Raw genomic sequence first — 20,797 nt, 5'->3', positions numbered from 1 at the left:
GTCAGGGAGTGGGCGGGAGTGGGTGGGAGTGGGCAGGGAGTGCGGGGCAGGAGTGGGTGGGCGGGAGTGGGCGGGAGTGGGCGGGCAGGAGTGGGCAGGGAGTGTGGAGTGTGGAGTGGGCGGGCGGGAGTGGGCGGGAGTGGGCGGGCAGGAGTGGGCGGGCAGGAGTGGGTGGGAGTGGGCGGGAGTGGGCGGGCAGGAGTGGGCAGAGAGTGGGGAGTGGGCGGGCGGGAGTGGGCGGGGAGTGCGGGGCGGGAGTGGGTGGGAGTGGGCGGGAGTGGGCGGGAGTGAGGGGGGCAGGAGTGGGCAGGGAGTGTGGAGTGGGGAGTGGGCGGGCGGGAGTGGGTGGGAGTGGGCGGGAGTGGGCGGGAGTGGGCGGGCAGGAGTGGGTGGGAGTGGGCGGGAGTGGGCGGGCAGGAGTGGGCAGAGAGTGGGGAGTGGGCGGGAGTGGGCGGGAGTGAGGGGGGCAGGAGTGGGCAGGGAGTGTGGAGTGGGGAGTGGGCGGGCAGGAGTGGGTGGGAGTGGGCGGGAGTGAGGGGGGCAGGAGTGGACAGGGAGTGTGGAGTGGGGAGTGGGCGGGCGGGAGTGGGTGGGCAGGAGTGGGTGGGAGTGGGCGGGAGTGAGGGGGGCAGGAGTGGGCAGGGAGTGTGGAGTGGGGAGTGGGCGGGCAGGAGTGGGTGGGAGTGGGCGGGAGTGAGGGGGGCAGGAGTGGGCAGGGAGTGTGGAGTGGGGAGTGGGCGGGCGGGAGTGGGTGGGCAGGAGTGGGTGGGAGTGGGCGGGAGTGAGGGGGGCAGGAGTGGGCAGGGAGTGGGGAGTGGGCGGGCGGGAGTGGGCGGGGAGTGCGGGGCGGGAGTGGGTGGGCGGGAGTGGGCAGGAGTGGGTGGGAGTGGGTGGGAGTGAGGGGGGCAGGAGTGGGCAGGGAGTGGGGAGTGGGGAGTGGGCGGGCGGGAGTGGGTGGGCAGGAGTGGCAACCCAGGCACAGGACTTGCTTCAGGAAGAAGCCAAAGGAAAGAAAGGCATTTCAGGATCCACAGAAAGTGCTGGGTGACTGTGCTCAGTCTTTAGATGTAGAGGGCTTAAATATCTCTCTTCAACTGACAAGCTCTTGACTCAGTCTCAGATAAACTGAAGCCATCAGAATTTGACCGAAGAAAAGAATGAACACGACATGCTACCTCTTATTCCTCAGCATGTGGGGAGAGCTCTTATTATTTTTTTCAAACTGGCTTTAGAACATCCGACACAATTTGTGTGGATTTCCCCCCAAATCTATAAGGGTCTCATATAGCCCAGACTGCCCTTAAACTTGGTGTGTAGCTGAGGAGAGCCTGCTGCCCTCGCTCCACCTCCCAAATGCTGGGATTTCAGTGGTGCGATGCCTGGGCTTTTTGGCAAGGGTGTTGTGGGTGGGTTGGGGGTTTATTAAGAGAAAGATGGTGGGTGTGGTTTCTCATGGGCACAAACTGCCTCACCTTTGTAGATTTTTCCTTCTGCCGGCTGGCTTGTTTTCACCTTTCTGGAGCTTTCTGACAGTTTTTAAAATAACCGTTGGAGTTATCTAGAATGAATGACTCAGAGGATGATGGACCGTTCACTGGTGACTCACATCCATGTCTCGAATGCCGGTAACCCATGTGCTTCGCTTCACCTCAGGCAAGCTGATACCACGTACACAGATGCTGCCAAAAGATGATGAAGATACTTCCCCCAAAGGACAGCTCAAAACAATTTCATTTAATTACGACCCTTTGGACTTCCCGGGGCATTTCTTTTGGCCTCGAGGGAGAGACCCAGTCAATACATTTGCTTTGCAAGGAAGGCCACCCTCGCTGTGATTGATTTTCAGCTATGAGAAATTGTCCATCTTGCACTCCTCTCTCTGACAAAGGAGGCCTTGCTGGGCCAAGTGTGGGTCTCAGCCTAGAGCATCATTGCTCAGCCATTGCTTGTTAGAAATGCAGAGTGCCAGGCCTGGAGTCAGTACTGGTATCAGAGTCTGCATTTCAGCGAGGTCCCAGGGGCTGCAGCACTCATGTTTGAGAAGCCCTAAGGGGTGTGCACTGAACGTAATAAGGTAACTGGTGTGTGTGTGTGTGTGTGTGTGTGTGTGTGTGTTTGTGTGTGTTAGCCTAGCTGGCTAGCAAGCACAAGGCTCCACCATCCCCACCTCTCCAGCACTGTGGTTATAAGCATACACCACCATGCCCAAGGTTCCAGGGATTGGAATCAGGTCCTACTGCTTACAAGCTGGGTACCCGTGGCTTTTAATGAGTTTGGAAGTAAGGACTAGGGAAGTGAGCTAATAGGTGCTAGACAAAGTGATAAGGGAAAGGATCTCCCTAGGATCACGTTCTTGAAATATCTCACCGAATATTGTCTTGGTGAAGAGACAGAAATGGCCCCATGCTGGGGAGAGGCAACGAGAGGCAGGGCCTGTGTTGAATTCTCTCTAAACTTTATGGCAGGCTCTGCACACCATTCTTTATCTATCTGAAGGAATTAAATAGGCAGATTCGAGATCTCACCTGCTCATGCACTGGTCCTTAGATTGCTCTGAGTCTGCAATGTAAAGGGGCAGGTAAAGATGCCTGCCATGTAAAGGGGCAGCCTTAGAAGGAAGAAAAGGGATTCACCCTCCTCCTCAGCACACTTCTAGTGTGGAGTGGTCCTAGGGAGAGGGAAGGAGGTTGATGGATACTGAACCTCTCCTACTCCACTATGGTATGAATGTGGTGAGACGCTCCCCATGGGCTTATGATGTTTGGACACTTGAGCCCTAGCTCATGGTGCTGTCTTGGAAGGTTGTAGAACCTTTTGGAGGTGGGGCCTAGCTGGAGGAAGTGAGTTGCTAGGGTGTGAGCCTGGTTCCACTTCCTGTCTCTCTGCTTCCTGATCTGCTGAGATGTGAACAAGCAGCCCCACATGCCTCCTGCTACAGCGCCACTCTGCTGCCCCAATTTCCTGACAAATACGGAGTTGCTCTAGTTTTGTTTCTGTGGTTATAATTAAACACCTTGACCTATGCAAATAAGAGAGAAAGGGTTTATTTGGATTATAATTCCAGGATGCAGTCCATCATTGTGGGGAAGTCAAGGCAGTGACAACTTGAAGCAGCTAGTCACATCCAATCAAGAGCAGAGAGGGAATGAATAAATGCATGTTTGTGCTCATCTCACATGCTCCCCTTCTATAAGGTCCATTATCCAAACCTAGGGAATATCTCTGTCCACTTTTAGTCTGGATATGCCCACATCAATTAATGCAATCAAGACAATTCCCCACAGACCAACCTGATTTGGACAGTTCACACTGAGACTCTTCCTAGGAGATTCTAGATCATGCTAAGTGACAAACTAACAGCCACAGATTGTAGCCCTGAAACAGAAAGCCAAAATAAATCTTTCTTAAATTGCTATGACCAAATGGTGACAAGAAGCAGCTTAAGAGAGACCGTGTTGGAATGCTGCTTTCTGCTTTTCTCTCTAGCCTATGCTTGGGTAGCTTTCCTGGACAGCCCAGACACCCTGGACCAGGCATTGTGCCACCCTCTGTGATCTGGGTTCTCCCACATCAGTCATCAATTAAGAAAATGTACCACAGATTGCCTACCAGCCAATCTGATGGGGCACTTTCTTAATTGAGATCTCCTCTTCCAAAAAAAAAAAAAAAAGACTCAACACTCTGGGCACTCCTTGTGAGTGCCGGGGACGGGGTGAGGTGGAGTGGGAATCACCTTTGAAGTCGAACTTCTTTCCCCAAAGCCTGAATCCATTGTTCAAAGCACCACTGACGCATGCATTTTGCTGAAGATTTTATGGAGACAGAGAAGGCTTTCTTTGGTTTCTCATACAGAAATCCCCTCATTCCTTCTCCCCCTTTCTCAGACAGCTTCTGTGGCACTCCTTGTTATGGATGTTAGTCCACAGGCCTTGATGTGCAGCTTCCTGCCCGAGTTCTCTGAGCCTCCAGCCAAGAGAAGCACATTTGCTCCTAGAAATGCAGCTGCCTATACAACACAGGAAGTGGAGAGGCGGGAGATTTACAAGGCATGGCAAGGGGGATCTGGTTGAAGTCCTTTGCTGGCCAAGGGTCAAGAATTCTGACATATCTAATAAAAAAATTGCTGTGAAGATTGCCTTCCTAGAGATAATGCTGTTTAAACTTAGGTGTGTCCTGGGTTTCATCAGCACCCAGGACAGACCATGTACAGTTCTTCCAGCAATCCTGGGGTAACCAAGGGGGAGGGGAGTGTCCCAACATACTGGAAATGCTGGTGGTGATTCCAAGTTTCTACTTTTGTCTCATACCTTAAGTAAATGTCCCTCTGTGCTCTGCCTTTTACATGTTTTATGTGGTGCCTGGGGATCAACCAGGGCTTGTACCTGAGTTGATTAACCTGAGTTATGTCCATGGCCCCTTCTGTTAGTTGTTTTTTTTTTTTTTTTTTTTGGTTTTTCGAGACAGGGTTTCTCTGTGTAGCTTTGCGCCTTTCCTGGAACTCACTTGGTAGCTCAGGCTGGCCTCGAACTCACAGAGATCCGCCTGGCTCTGCCTCCCGAGTGCTGGGATTAAAGGCGTGCGCCGCCGCCACCACCGCCCGGCTTCCTTCTGTTAGATTTTATGAGGCGAGGTTCCGGTCTAGCCTAGGCTGGCCTCAGTTTGGAGTAATCCTCCTTCCTCCATCTCCCAGGTGCTGGGATTACAGGTACAAACCACCATGCTCTACTTCAAATAAGTATGTTGAAATAGTACTGAACCACACTAAAGGCCAAGAATGTATGTGACATTTGGTCTGGACCTCACTTCTTTCTTAGCTATGAATCTGGAATTTTCTAAGAATGCCACAAATAAAGATTACAAACTGTTTATGATCAGAGCACATCTTAACTGCCTTATGACCTATATGTAACAGTGAGTCCATGACACAGTTGGCCCACTTGACAGGGTCTCATTCTGTAGCCTAGGCTAGCCCACAGAGATTCTCCTGTCTCAGCCTCCCACATGTACTGCCAGGCCTGATTTGGCTGACGGCTTCAATCAGTTTGCACAGCGAGGCAGTGTGCCTGAGAAATCACCTTATTCCCATAGACAACTGGGTCAGATGAGAACAAAGACTTCCCTATCAGCAGAAGCTAAGGGATGCATGCTGTTGCCTGCAACACTCCCAGGTCTCCTTAGAGACCCCCACTCACGTGAAGATGGTGTTCTTGACTTAACATGCCACAGAAGAGAATTCCTGTGGATGAGTCAGTGATGGAAGTTTGTTAAGAAAATGTAGCTTAAGTTTTCCTGCCTGGCCCACAGTCAGGATATATCTCTTTCACCTGCCAGTCCCACAGCCTCTCAGACCCGACCAAGTAAACACAGAGACTTATGTTGCTTTCAAACTGTATGGCCGTGGCAGGCTTCTTGCTAACTGTTCTTATAGCTTAAATTAATCCATTTCCATTAATCTATGCCTTGCCACATGGCTCGTGGCTTACCGGCGGCATCTTCACATGCTGGTTGTCATCGTAGCAGCTGGCAGTGTCTCTCTGACTCAGCCTTCCACTTCCCAGCTTTATTCTCCTCCTTGCCCCGCCTATACTTCCTGCCTAGCCAACGGCCAATCAGTGTTTTATTGATTAATTAGCAACACATTTGCCATACATCCCACAGCAAGAAAAGGCTTGTTTTTAACAGATTCGGGGTGTGTGTGTGTGTGTGTATGTGTGCCGGTGAACATAGAGACCCGAGATCAATCTTGGTTGTTTCCCAGTCACGGTGCACTTTGGTTTTTGTGGTGGGGTCTCTCCCTGCCTTGGGGCTCGCTGTTTCAGTCAGACTGGCTGGCTTGCAGACCTCAAGGACTGTCCTGTCTTCATCTCCTCATCACTGAGATTATAATCAAATGCCACCACTGCAGCCTTTTTATGTTGGTTCTGGAAAGTTGAACTCAAGTCCTCAATCTTCTGTAGCAAGTACTTAACCACTCGGGCCACCCCTAGCCCTACTTGGATTTTTTTTTCATGTGCTGGGAATGGAATGCAGAGCTTTGCACGCGTTAAACAAGTGCTTTACCACTGACCCATACCCCAGCCCTTTCCTTCTTTTTTCTTTAAAGCTGGTCTTGAACCATAGCTGCAAAAAGAATTTAACCAATAAGTGAACTTCACATCATTGTCGTGCAGCAGGTGGAAGACACAGGACTCAAACACGGGTCTGAGTTTGGAGACTGGAAACCCAATTCCAAAGGGGAATCTGGGAATTGAGGTGTTTGCCGCTTACATTGTTGAATTTGGGGTTCTCTTACCAATCAGGATCTTCCTAGTTTATTTCAGAGCCTGGGAAATAAGTTAACAGACAAATTCAGTGGCTAAGTACCCTGGCAGAAAAGCCTGCAAGGCCTAGAGAGCTTTACCGAGGCCCTTCAACCCACCCTAGGTGGCTGAGTACAGTTGCTGTGTCAAAGTGACACAACCAGCATCATGTCACTGTCTTTTTAAACTACTGGATTATCTAATCAAACACAGCAACTCTTTTCCAGGGGCAGCGGCTAACATTCACACATGTCGCCTTGAAAGCATGCGCAGACTAGACCCCCATGTGAGGTAGTCTCCATCTGACATCACTGTGAAAAGAACAGATAAGAGAAAGAGTCAGGCAGTGGCTCTCACCTGGGGTGACCTTGCCCTCCAGGGGCATTTGGCAGTGTCTGGAGCCATTACTGTCAAATGCTGTAACTTCACTGTAACTTCAAGATGTTCCTGGCATCTTGGGGGCAGAGGCCAGAGCTGCTGCTCCATACCCTGCCTTGCACAGGATGCAGAGAAGGATATGGCTCCAGATTGATGCCTGTGGTGCTGAGGCTGAGAAACCCTGGTAGGATGCAGTGTCAAGCTTCCCTGCAGCTGCTCCAGAGAGTGACCAGGGTCAATAAGAGCAAGACACAAGGCTAGATGTCTTAAACACACCTCTCCCAGGGCTAGACAAGTGTGTGTGTGTGTGTGTGTGTGTGTGTGTGTGTGTGTGTGTGTAAAGGCAATCTTGGGTGTCCTCTTCAGTTACTCTCCACTTTGTTTCTAGAGACACTTTAATTTGGAACATGCCAATTTGTTTAGATTGGCTGGCTAGTGAGCAGAAATAACTAATATACTCACCAAAACATGGTGATCCCCAGTAGATGACAGTGTCTTGGTTGGAGGGACTTGAACATGTACTTTGCTTGTTTGAGATAGGGTCTCACTATATAGACCAGACTAACCTGGAATTCAGAGATCTGCCTGCTTCTGCCTCCAAATGCTGGGACAAAAGGCGTGTGCCATCATGCTAGGCTCGAACACTAGTCGCTCATTTGATGACCATTTTCTTTTCTTCTTCTTTTTTTAAAATTGGTTCTTTGCTGATTTCACATCATGCATCCTGATCCCATTCATCTCCCCACCTCTTCATATCTGCCCTCTGCTCTTGCACCCTCCCCTCCAAAATAAAATACAATTTAAAATAAAACCCTCAAACACTCTTGTGACCCTGGGACCAGCTTTCCTGCCTGCAGTAGGTGGTGAGGGGTGAGGGGATTATCTCTCCCTTGATCATGCATGACAGACAGGTAGTGGGGCTAGCTCTCCCATTCTCATACTTTCATGACCGGCTGACCTGCACCCCCATCAACAGGGTCAGCTCTATTGTGTTGCTCAGGTGTGGTGCAGGGCCCGCTCTCCCAAGTGCTGCAGCCAGTGAGGGACAGGGCCAACTCTGTATAGCTCTGTTCTCACTGCCTTCAGTGGTAATAGGAGCCACAGAGCTCACCACAGACCATGGCTGCAGCAGGGCCACGGACCCAGACATGACCCTTGGCAGCAGTCCAGGCCCAGATGACACCATGGCCCAGGGTGGCAGCACAGGCCACTCAGATCGGTATGGCCCCAGCAGCAGCACAACCCTTGGACACTAACAACCCTGGGACACCACCCTAGGTGGTGGCCCAGACCTTTGACATCCATGTGGTCCTTGGTGGCAACATGGGCCATGGACATCAACACAAACCCTGGCTGTCTGAACCAACACAGGCCCAGAAATGGTCTTTGGCAGCAGCCTGGGCATCACCGTTAATGACCAATTTCTTTCTTTCTTTCTTTCTTTCTTTCTTTCTTTCTTTCTTTCTTTCTTTCTTTCTTTCCTTCTCTCTCTCTCTCTCTCTCTCTCTCTCTCTCTCTCTGTTTTGGTTTTTTTTAGAGACAGGGTTTCTCTGTGTAGTTTTGTTTGTTGCCTGTCCTGGATCTTGCTCTGTAGACCAGGATGGCCTCAAACTCACAGAGATCTGCCTGGCTCTGCCTCCCGAGTGCTGGGATTAAAGGCATGAGCCACCACCACCTGGCCAATGACCACTTTCTTAATTGACTGGTTTTATCCACCCCACATTGCTTTTTAGTGGAAGACACTGGTGGGAATCAAATAAACAAAAATGTACACCAGCAATAGGACATATAGCGAGTCAGTGGGGATGGGTACTCCAGTGATAAGACATATATAGAGAGTCAGTGGGGATGGGTACACCAGTGATAAGACATACAGAGAGTCAGTGGGGATGGGTACACCAGTGATAAGACATACAGAGAGTCAGTGGGGATACAATGGGTACAACAGTAAGATGTGTGATGGAACAGTGAGGTGGAAATGGCTGGGTCTTGTTTCGAGAGATTCAGCAGGGAAGGCATCTCCAAGGCTTTGGTGAGGGCTGAGTGAAAAGAAAGACCTGAACACAGGTGGATCTGGATAAGAGAGTTCAGGCGGAAGGAACCTCAGCAGCAGAGGTCTGAGGCATGGAGGATCTGAGTCTAGGGAACAAGGAGGAGGAAGAATACACTAGGGGACTGGGGAGCCACAGAGACCAAACTGTTAGAATTCCCTAGTTCAGGGGAAGAACAGATTTTTCTAAGATGCCGTGGGAAACCCTGCAGAGCTTTGAACAAGCCCTCACTGTCTCCTGCTTCTGCTTTAAACAATTGCGTGGCTGCTGTGTGGAGAACAGATTTTAGAGGAGGCCAGTGTGGGTGAGAAAGGCTCCAGCCAAAGAGGCTGAAACCTTAAGCTTTATAGAAAGACATTAAATCTGACCTCAAAAGATCAAGCTTAAATTTGAGAGATATTAGCTAATTAAAGAATTATAATCATGGTATACTTTGATTTCCTGAAGTTAAGGACTTTCATTGCCTCTTGTTGGATGGAAGGAGGGAGGATGGAGGGGGAGGGAGGGGGAGTGGAAGGGAGGAGACGGAGGGAGAAGAAGAGGAGGGAGACACCTCTCTGGCACCAAAGGAAAGCCATTGTCTATTACCTCAATTACCTGAACTAGAATGTGGTAGTCCTTACCTTCAGGGCTCCTCTTGGTTAGCATTCACTAAAAGTCATTTACTTTAACTTCAGTTCAACAGAAAAACAGAAAAGATTGTGTTAAGATTGCACATTAGGAGGAAGCCACAATCCATCCTTAGTGGTTACTGTGTGGGTGGCCTCACATAGAAAATTATACACACCACTTCCAATATTTATATATTCCAATATATATATTCCGATATATATATTTATATATGCATCTTCCTTGGTTCAGGCAGCAGGCTGGCTGGGTCCTGCCATGGGTCAGTGCTCTAAATGGAGGGAGATGATGCATCTTCCTACCTGAGTCCCACATTCCATGGGTTCCCTCATAAACCCAGATATGAGATGAATTGTAGAAGGAGACAGGGGCCAGCAGCAGCACCCCACACTTCCAGGATTGTTTTCCTGAGCAAAGGAGGTCAGTGAAAGCTTGCATAGACTCCGACCCACCTCTTCTGTGCTCCGTAGGGCCACACACACTTTTGGAAAATTTTACTAAGTAAATAACTAATTGTACCCCTTTATCCTAACTTATCTTTCTGGAAACTCTTCGAGCTTTCAGAAAGTGGTGGGGACAAGCATTTGAGACTTCTTCAGTGGAAGTGCACACCTTTAATGCCATTCAGGTCTAACCCAGCCACCCCTCCAGGAGGGTACTGTGGCTCACACAGTAGTTGCTTTTCTCATTGCTGTGAGCAAATAACTGACCAAAGACAGCATAAGAGATGGGGGTCATTGTGCCCCCTAGTTAGAGGGCATAGGATCCATCATGGTGGGAGAGTCAGGTGTCTGAGGTAGCTAGCCATGTGTCTTCCACAGTCAGGAAGCAAAGCATAGACAGCAATTGGGGCTGGGCTTCCAAATTACTTCCTCTGGCTAGGCCCTAATTTGAGACACCCAATGTTAAGGCAACCTTCCAGAATAGTAACTAGCAACTGGGGACCGAGTGTCTAAACACACGAGCTGTGGGAGACATTCCACACTGAAACCTCGAGAGGCTTGATGAGGGCTGCGGACTGCACAGCCTGAGGTAGACTCTCTCTGTCTGCACTTGTCGGCTGAGTTCCCCCAGAAATCCCCTTAACCTGCATTTCAGAGATCTCATCTGTAATACACAGTCACAGCGCCTGTCTTGTAGGGTGTTGCAAGGGTCCGGGCAGCAAGTGGCTAGAGAGCTCTTTCCCAGCTCCTGGCACAGGTCAGCACTCTATGAAGACCTGCACCAGGCTTGTTTGAAAGTCCTCTGTGCCCAGTCTACTGAAAATGTGGTCCTCTGACCAGCAGCCAAATCCCGGGGGGAGTCAGACCCAGCAGAGTCCTCTCTCAGGACCCCACTCAGACCTACAGAACCAGGGCACACCTGAGGAAGAGGCTGGGGGATTCTTGGAGTGCTCTTATCTGAATGTACCCCCCAAAATGATGCTCACAGTGAGAACTAGGTCCCATTTGATTGTGGAAATCTGTTGACAGCAACGTGTTAGTGCCAAAAGATGTCATCACCAGGACACAGGACACACCACAGCAGGATTCACACCACATCCTCCCCGTCATTTCAATCCCAAAGGACTGCACTGTTCACATCCAAAACGACACTACTTGAGGGCTTGCTGACAGGCAGAGATGAAACAATGTGAAAAATGACACAAAACAGGAGAAGTTAGTGATTTTCATCTTGTTTACACAGAGCAAGGACATTGCAATTCCTTTAGCTGGTCCTATAGTTTTGATTTTTGATTTTGCAGGAACCGGCAGTGGCTGAAGAATCGGGAGCCTGGTAATTTGGGAAACCAAATGGGAGGAGAGCTTTGTGGTTCGGCTGAAAGGGCTTGAACTGGGAAACACTAGCTGTCTCAATAATGTTACTTAAGATTTATTTATTTTTATTTTATGTGCATAGGTCTTTTGCCTGAATGCATGTCTGTGCACCACATGCATACAGAGAGTGTCAGGTCTGGAACTGGAGTTACAGATGTCTGTGAGCTACCACGTAGGTGCTCAGCCAAAAGCAGCCAGTGCTCTTAACTACCAATCCATCTCCCCAGCCCTCAACACTGTTTTAATACCGTATACTTAGATCCTGTCTTGTATCCGTGTGCGGGAGGCACAGCGTGACCCGAGGCTGCACCACAACATCACACGTGTTTAGTGGTCACAGAAGCCGAAGCCTTTATTATCTCCAAGCGTCACAATCAAAGCAAGAAACAAATGATGTTTACTATCACGTTAGCAGGAACAATTCAAGCACGGGCCCTCCACCCCATATATTCAAGAGCAGGAAAACACAGACAGAGGGGAAGGCACTAGCTGAAGTTGTCTAGGGCAAGAAGGGATCTGGCAGTTGTCAGCAGCACACAGTGATGTACAGAACGCCTGTAGATCTCAGCCTGTGGTGGTGGGAGTGACTGCTTTATGTGACAAGGTGCAGATGCTGCCAACAGGGTCACTGGACTTTACCAGCATGTCTAGCAAAAGAGCAAGAGTTGAAACACAGCCTCTCTCATAGATAATGTTGAAATAACCACTTGATAGACACAGTTACCAGGAGAGGGGAAAGGAGCTTGGGAGTCAGGAAGGAAGAGATCTGGAGGCAGACCCAGCTCTCAAGTCATCATCAATGACAACAAAGTGGTTTCTAGTGAAATGCACAACCTCCTGCAACAGTAGAGACTTTTTTTTTGAGTAACATCTACCTTGAAATGACTAGGTAGCAAAGTCCAAGGATGCAAAGGACCTCTCACTGGCCCCAATAGCACTTTGATTTATTAGATTTTAGGCTTAGATTTAATGAATGAAACCCCAACAATTGTGACAACCCTGACAATAGCTCAGAAAAAAGGGGGTCACATCTCCATGCTATTTTCTTTTTGCAGGGGTAGGGGAAGGCTGGCATGCTATTTTCTTTTTGCAGGGGTAGGAGAAGACTGGCATGCTATTTTCTTTTTGTAAGGGTAGGGGAAGGCTGGCAAGGATGTGAGTGCTGGAAGGGAGAAATGAGCATCACATTGTGTTTACACAGTCTTAACCACATGAATGGAAACTCAGTCTCTCACAGTTTGTGTGCAGAGCTCTCCATATAGCTGGAGGTGGTAGCTGTGAGCACGTTTGCTTGCTAGAGATCTGAGTACTCATCCTGTTCACAAGAGCCCTCCTGTATGGCTGGCTTGAAGCACAGTTACTGGTACAAAGCAGAGTAGCAGGCAGGAATCATGAACCCTGGGTGCCCAGCAATGAGCACAGATGACACCCAGTGCAGCCTTCGCTGTTTCTTCCAGGGACCATGTGGGAGATCAGACTCCAACTTACCCACACGCAGATCTTCACAGACAGCCCATTCGATGCCATCTTCCCTTTGCAAAGGGTCACCAGCTTAAAGATGAAGCCAAGCACAGTCACGGCTGTTAACATTCTGTATGTCTTTTCTGAAAGTTTTGTCTCTAAGTCCCTTGGCTAGCTACGGAGCACCTCCACCGGTACCCTAGCCCAAGTTCATGCCATTGCAGCCACAGAGAATCTCCTTGAATGTGTTGCGCAGCTCCAGACTGCGGAAGGCGTAGATGAGGGGGTCAATGACAGAGTTGCACATGATGAGGACCAGGTAGGTGTTGAAATGTGCCGTATAGCAGATGCAGTAAGGGTTGGTCGGGCAGGTGATGATGAGGACCAGGTGTAGGAAGAAAGGTGCCCAGCAGAAGATGAACACCCCCAGCAGGATGGTGATGGTGACAGCCCCCTTCATGCACGAGTGCTGCTGTGGGGCCACCCCATGAGCCGGTGGCAATGCAGCAATGCGCTGGACATGTAACCTGGCAAAGAGGAACATGTGGATGTACAGGGTGCCCATGAGGAGCACCATGGCGAAGAACATAGTGATGAGGCACACGATGACCATCTTGCTCTCGGAGTAGATGATGAACATCACACCGCAGATGCCACAGCAGACCCAGATGGCCACGATCAAGGTGAGGGCCTTCCTTACTGTCATGATGCTGTGGTAGCGAAGGGCATAGAAGATGGTAACATACCTGTCCACAGCAATGGCCAGGAGGTTGCAGATGGAGGCCACCAGGGAGATGCAGATCATAGAGTCAAAGATGTTGTCCATGTGCTGGATGAATTGGTCCTCCAAGGTCAGGGAGTCGCTGTTGATAATGGCGATCATGATGGTCTCTAGGGAGTTGGACACGCTCACCAGCATGTCAGCTGCAGCCAGGCTACAGAGAAAGAAGTACATGGGGGAGTGCAGGTTGCCATTCCTGACCACAGCCAGGATCACCAGGATGTTTTCCATCAGGCTGACGATGCCCAGCGCCAGGAAGACCTCGGGCTTGATGAAGACCTGCTCGCAGAACCCGCTGCCGCTCCGGTTGCTGGCAGAAGGGGCTGCAGGGTGCTCTGAGAGGTTAGGCAGCATCGGATAAGCAGAGAACAGGCAGCATGAAGAGTTCATGGCTAACAGAGGGGTGAGTCCCAGCTGCGGCTCCCGAGGGTCCTGAGCAAGCTGCTGGAAAACCCTCTCCTTCCAGGTGTTTCTCTTGTGGATGCTGTCCAGGCTAGACTTTAGTTTCTTGAGAGAGAGAGAGAGAGAGAGAGAGAGAGAGAGAGAGAGAGAGAGAGAGACTGTAGGCACAGAAAGAACTTTCCCTGCGTCTCCAACAATCAGTACAGACTCTCATCAGCCTGCCTCCGACCTTCTCTCTCTGCTGGGCTCCTCTCACATCCCCACCCGACACCGGTTGCTACAGTTACAGCTGTACTCATAGCAAGGTAGGGGATGTGGGACTTGACGCTAGAGAAAGGAGAGCACTCAGATTTTATGCATCGGAACTCCTACTTCATCTCCAGCGCAGCAAAATGACCACTGAGCAGCTGGCACAGTCTGACTGACAGCAGGTCCGGGCTCTGGGTTCCACTGGGGAGATGTGGAAGCAGACTGGCACCCTCTGCAGGCCGGACTGTTCACCTGCGCTCCTGCTGGAATAGTTCCTGATCTGCCAGGTAAAGAGGGAACCACATTCATTCCTCTGTGAGTGCGTTTGTGGGTTGGTTTGGTCTTCGAAAAAACAAAACTGCTGTGTGTCAGGTCTGCATTGGATGTAAGGGATACAAAAGGAAGCAAGAGAGGTGCTGTCCCAGCCTCGCACCCCCCCCCCCCAACCAGAGTCTGGGGTAGAAAACGAGAAATAAGAGAATTGCGCACATGTTGGCAATATTCCAGGCTTCACTCAGGAACTCCTCAGTTAAGCAAGTAATACAACGATTCGAGTTACACCAATTTTTGTTTATTTCCAAGAACATATTAAAAAACACATCTGTACTAATAGTTCGTTAAATGTACAATGTAGTGTGTCTAAACACACTATGCATGCCTTAATTTAAAAATAGTTTATTACTAAAACATGCCAACAATTCCCTGGGTCCTTCAAGGAGTCTCAGTTTTTTTGCTATGAGAGGGGCATGTCTTGCTCCAATGTTGATGGCTTCTGATTGGTCAGGGTGTGATTTCTGAAGTTTGGCGAGTGTATGTATGTGTGTGAGGGGTGGGGGTGAGAGGGGGTTGGTCATTGCTCCTTTCTAAGATACGTAAACACCTGATGTAGGCTGATGTAAGCAGAAGTTTCCTGCTTGTGGAGAGTTGGAATGTGCAGATTCATGGCCAAATTATCTTGGGTTACTATATGTTTTGGAGAAAGGGTCTCATGTATACCAGGCTGCTTTGAACTCACTATGTAGCCAAGGGTAAGCCTAAACTTCCGATCTTCCTGTCTTTGTCTCCTGACTGCAGGGATTACAGGCATGTGCCACCACACCTTTGTGTCTGTGGTGCTGGGGATTGAACCATGGGCTTTATGCTTGTTAGGTAGGCACTCTAACAACTGAGCCACATCTCCCAGCCTGACTTTGGCTATATTTATGCTTTGGCTATATTTAATGCCCAACTCTGTGTGTGATGTAGTGTCCTGTGGCTATCACCGATCACGTGGAATTTGGGAATGTATTAAATTAGCAGATTGCTAGTTTTACCCACAAAGGGAAGCATCTTATCACACAGCACTAGAAACCCAGAGCAAGAAATCCCCCACTTTTCTGTATCCTGCCTACAAGCCACACCCACTAATAGATTTGAAAAAAAAAAACCTCCCTGGATTTATGACTTTCTTTTATTTTGTATCTATAAAAACTCCAGGAAAACATTTATACACTGGAACCTGTTACTTGGGGCAGGCCGACTCCATGTTTACCAGCTGTGGTTACTTATATTTGGCTCCAGAATAAACTACCTCTTATTCCCTCTGAGGTGAGAGTTACATTTTGTTTTGACACCAGGAAGCTTAGGCAGGAGTGTTTTGAGTTCAGGTCCTGCTTGAGCTAGAATGAATTCAAGGCTAACCTGGGCAACTTAGTGAGACCCTGCCTCAAAATTAAAAAATAAAATGAAGGCTGGGGATGCAGTTCAGTGGTAGAGCACGTGTCTAATATGTAAGGAGCCCCAGGGTCAATCCCCAGTGTTCCAAACCAAACCAAACACTGGACACCAATGAAGCCGCTGGACTCAAAGATTCTTCCTCTCAGCAGGGACTTTTCTCTGTGGTATTCATACTCTTCCACAACATTTGACCCACAGCAGAGCTTCTCTTCTTTGTTGCTTGATTTGCTAAATGGTATTATAATAAAAAAAACCCGGAACCAGCTATTGGTAAATGCTGAAAGATCAAAGAAACAAAGGAACAAGCCACTGCCATGTCTCACCTCACCAACTCCTCAGCTTGAAAAGGCCTCAGCCGATAGGCCTCTAGCCAAATGAGCTTCCTCAGCTGAAGAGGCTGAAAAACACGTTAGCTGAAAGGCACACTTCTGCCAAAAAGCCTTTAGTTTCTGTCTCTTCACACCTTATAGACCTTTCTCTGCCCAACCATCACTTCCTGGGATTAAAGGCACATGTGCTTCCCAAGTAAAGGCAAGAGATCTCAAGTGCTGGGATTAAAGGTGTGTGCCACTACTGCCTGGCTCTGTTTTCTCTCCTAGACTATGTCAATCTCATGTAGTCCAGGGTGGCTTTGAACTCACAGAGATCCAGATGGATCTCTGCCTCCTGAGTGGTAGGATTAAAGACGTGTGCCACCACTGCCTGGCCTCTATGTTTAATCTAGTGGCTTGTTCTGTTCTCTGATCTTCAGACAAATTTTATTAGGGTACACAATATATCACCACACTTCTTAGATGGGGATTGTTCCTCTTGGACTCTGCTGCTGACTGACTGGCTGGGTCTGTCTGGTACAGTATAGCACAGTGTGATGGACACACATCATCGAACTCTAGGAGCTCATGGGGCAAAGGGGAGGGGTTCTTATTTGAATAATCAAAGAACCTTCCTAGATTGAGGAATATGTAGGTTTTGACTTCTATGGAGAGGTGATACCCAGTGTAGGGGTTGGTGAGGGGGAGGCTGGGGCTGAAGAATGTAGAAGAGGATCAAGGGAGGAGTTTCATCTGTCAGGGTTGACATAGAGGAGGGCTCTGGGGAGAGGGACTACCATGCTTGCAATCTGGAGAGAATGGCCATCGGCAGCAGGTGGGCATGACGACCCCACTAGATCTCTGAATCAGAGTCACCTGGAGTAGTATGAGCTACAGGGATGTACCATTTTGTCAAACTCCTCCATTTTTCTTAGCCTGTGACAATTCTCAAAACTATAGAAATTTGATACCCAGAACTTAAGTATCTCATTTCTCTACATTCTTCCCTCCCTGTGGACTCTCAGTAATGGCCAGCCGGGCGAGATGGTTATCGATCACCTGGCATTCTTTAACTGACTACTCACTGGTTACCCCTAGCAACGGCCAACTGTGGCCAAAATAAAATTTTCAATTCAAGTAGAAGAAAATTTAGAATACTCATAAAAACTTTGGGCTGAGGAAATCATTTTAAGATGGAACACCTCTGGGTTACTATGTAAACGACTGTTAAATGAAACCAGAAGACAAGCCAGGATGGGTTCCAAATTTCTCTCATAGACAAAGCCTCCTTCTGTGCTAATAGAAAACAGAGATTTGCTGGCTGAGAAAACTGAGTAGATGGTATAAATTGGAATTCACCTAAACAGAAATGTGAATGGATGATAAGTACATGAAAAGGTGCTAAACCACCAGGAAGGCAGGGAGATGCAGATCAAGATGGGATTTCAATACTGTTTCCCTTGTTGTATTGCAGGGGGTTAAAAAGCTGGCAAGCTCTGGAGAGCATGTGAGAACTCTCTCACTGTCTTTCCAGTGTTTGTAAACAGATCCACAAGCTGTCAGTTTCTGCTAAAACAAGACTGATCTGGGTTGGGAATCTCAGCCATTGAGCTGAGGGGTGTGAAATACCACTTTATTAATTTTCAGCTTTTTTATATAATTTCTGATCCTAAGCCACCATTGTTCCAGTGTGCAAGAAAGCAATCTCAAACTTTTGTTGACTTCTCGTCCTCTGGGTCACATCCAGAAGTGTGTTCATACCATCTAGGTTAGTGTGTTCGAGGGCACTAATGTCGTGGACAAAGCTGGGTCGTAAGGCAGGCCCGTTTGGTACCTGTGAGGTTTTGTCTGTTCTGTATTTGGCCTGGGAACATGTCCTACTTTCCATTCTCCAGTGGGCATGACCTTTGGGGATGAAACGGGGACTTGTCACTTCCAACCTGCATCTTCAGGAGATAGTGCCTTAAAATTGCTTTCTAAAAAATCCCCAAACAAACAAACAAACAACAACAAAACACTGAATCCTCCCTTGGGCCCACAAGGTAACTAAAAGATTGATGAAGGTGGGGCATCTCTGCCTCCATCTTGTTTCTGCCGACCTAGCCAATCATAATATCCCCCTTGAAGACTGATGACATAATGGGTAGCCACCTCAGACAACTCTTCACATTAAGAGTGAAGACTCAACAGAGTCACAGACCCCACTCTCTCCAGATGAGGGTCACTGTCCCTGAGGGTGAGGCTGCACCCCAGAGCTGAAGTAACCATCTTGTAGATTGGTGACCTCTAGGGATAACAACACCCCACAGCTGAGATAGGCCAATGGTGAACAAGATGACACCTTGGCCAGGACTACTTAATTATGCATACCTCTAGCCTCTATTTAACTTAAAGTTCAGTTCAGCACTCAAAAGATAGACTTTGGGTCACATTGATTAAATCTCCCCTCTCTGTCTTTCACTATTACACGTCTATTTTATTTTTTATGTATGTGTTTGTGTATATGTGTGTATAAATGCAAAGTGCATGCATGTGTGCACATGGAGGCCAGTATTGTTTCTTAGGTGCTCGACACCTTGCTTTTGAGGCAGGGTTTCTCACCAACCTCATTTTGAGGCAGGGTCTCTCACTCACCTCAGAGCTTGTTCATTAGGCTAGGCTGGCTAGTCAGCAACCCCCAGGGATTAGATCTTCCTGCCTCTACCTCCCCAGCACTGGGATTCCCATCATAAACCATGCTCAGATTTTTATGTATTCACAGGAGTTCAAAATCGGAGCCTCAGGCTTGTACAGCAAGCATTTTCCTGACAGAGCCATCTCCCCATCTTGATTACTCAGCTCTTTAATTGGTGTATTGGACTGGGTGGCTGAGTCTGGACTGTTGCAGCTGCTGGCTGGAGCTTTGGGCCTAAAACTCTGGCTATATTCCAACTGCTAACAAGCACTATGAGTCTCAAAACACCACCTCTCCCCCACATTCTGAGAGAACCATGCAGATGTAATTCTACATTTTAATAGAATCTTCTATAAATGAATTGGCTTTTTAAAATAATCACAAAACATGATGGTGTCTGATAGTGTTTGCCATGTGGTGCTAGCACATGTGGAGAATCTTGTTTTGAATCTGTGGTCATAAATCATCCTAAGAACTTAAAGTGGATTAGGAGAAAATCCACCCAGATGTTCTTTGAACTAGAAAAGATTCTTCAGTCTTGTAGCTAGTATATTCCTGCTATCTTGAAAGATCCAGCTTAAATGTCAACTTTTAAAAAATGTTTTCCCTCATTTTCATCTGCTAATTTAGCCTCTCTGCCACAAAATCCCCCAAACCAGGTCAATAGGACTCTGCACACCTTCTTTATTTTCAAAAGCACACAAAAGAAAAATGCATGAGATGGATATCATCAAAATGAAAAATTTTATGTTTTATAAACTATCAAGAAAGCAAGGAAGCAGCCCACAGAATGAGAGAAAGGTATTGGAAACCAGGCAGCCTTGATAAGTGACATACTTAGAACACACAGAAAATGTGTATAATCATTCAGAAAGCCAGTAAATTATCTTCATCTGATCATTATGCACTATACTCATGTGTCATAATATCATGCCATATCAGATTCATAAGTATGTCCAAATATGTATGTGCTGATTAAAATATGTCAAAAATAAGTAGCAAAGGATTTGGACAGACACTTTACTGAAAGAGATATCAAACGTCCAACAAGGGCTGGACAGATGGTTAAGAGCACAGTTTGCCTTTGCAGAGGACCTGAGTTTCAGCTCCTGGTACCCATGTTGTGGGGCTCACAGCTGCCTGTTACTCCAGCTCTAGGGGATCCAATATCATCTTCTGAATTCTGTGGGCAGGTGCCTGCACTAAACTGCACAAAACACAAGCACACTCATATATATAATTAAAAATAATAAATGTTTTTTAAAATGTCCAACAAGCATTCCGCACCATTAGCCACTACAGAAGTACTAAAAATCAATTAAAATTCATCGGATTGTACAACTTACGCAGGCAGACTTTGTGATTCAGTACTTAATGTCAATAAAGTTATCTTTAAAAATAGCATGAACGTTGTATAATTAGAAGCCAAGTGTCCTGACAAAAAGATGGCCTTGGCCAGTGGTCATGTTAGAACATGTCACTGGATTTTATGTGGGTCTGAACTTTTCCTCACAGACAGGTGCCTCCCCTCCCTATGATTTCAGCAGCCCCTTGCTGGACAGTTCCCAGTCATCAGCTGCTTTCAAATTAGATTTTACGTCCACCTCCAGCATCTTTGCTTAGGCTGCCATCATGTTTAGCCTAGAGACCCTCTCAGGCGTCTCCTTCCAGTCTTTGGTGCTTTTATTTCTTCTGCAATTAATGTTTAACCCACTAACCACAATGCTCTATTGCTCTATTTTAAGCCCAACCCTGATCTTGTTACCTGCTGGGTTAAAACTTCTCAACTTATTCCCACTAGGCTTTTTTTTTTTTTTTTTGGTCTTGTTCATTTGACACAAGCCACAGTCATTTTGGAAGAGGAAACCTCAGTGAGGAAAATGCTTCCATAATGTTCTCCCGTAGGCAAGTCTGTGGGGGGTCATGTCATTTTCTTGATTAATTATTGATATGAAAGGTTCCAGCCTACTATGGGAAGTGTCACCCCTGGGCTGGTGGTCCTGGGTTGTATAAAATCAGCAAGCTGGGAAA

General features: G+C 47.9%; 1 protein-coding gene across 1 annotated transcript; it reads right to left on the bottom strand.

The window, feature by feature from the left end:
* Positions 1–12,832: 12,832 nt before the first annotated feature.
* On the bottom strand, positions 12,833–13,804 carry Mc3r (melanocortin 3 receptor). The gene has a single exon (XM_059259785.1). It carries the CDS (start codon positions 13,802–13,804, stop codon positions 12,833–12,835), a length of 972 nt encoding a protein of 323 aa, XP_059115768.1.
* Between the last annotated feature and the right edge of the window lie 6,993 nt (positions 13,805–20,797).

The sequence above is a fragment of the Peromyscus eremicus genome, chromosome 4, assembly GCF_949786415.1.
Source record: "Peromyscus eremicus chromosome 4, PerEre_H2_v1, whole genome shotgun sequence".
Classification (NCBI taxonomy): domain Eukaryota; kingdom Metazoa; phylum Chordata; class Mammalia; order Rodentia; family Cricetidae; genus Peromyscus; species Peromyscus eremicus.
Note: the sequence above shows the minus strand (reverse complement) of the source record. Positions and strands in the feature narration are given on the sequence as shown.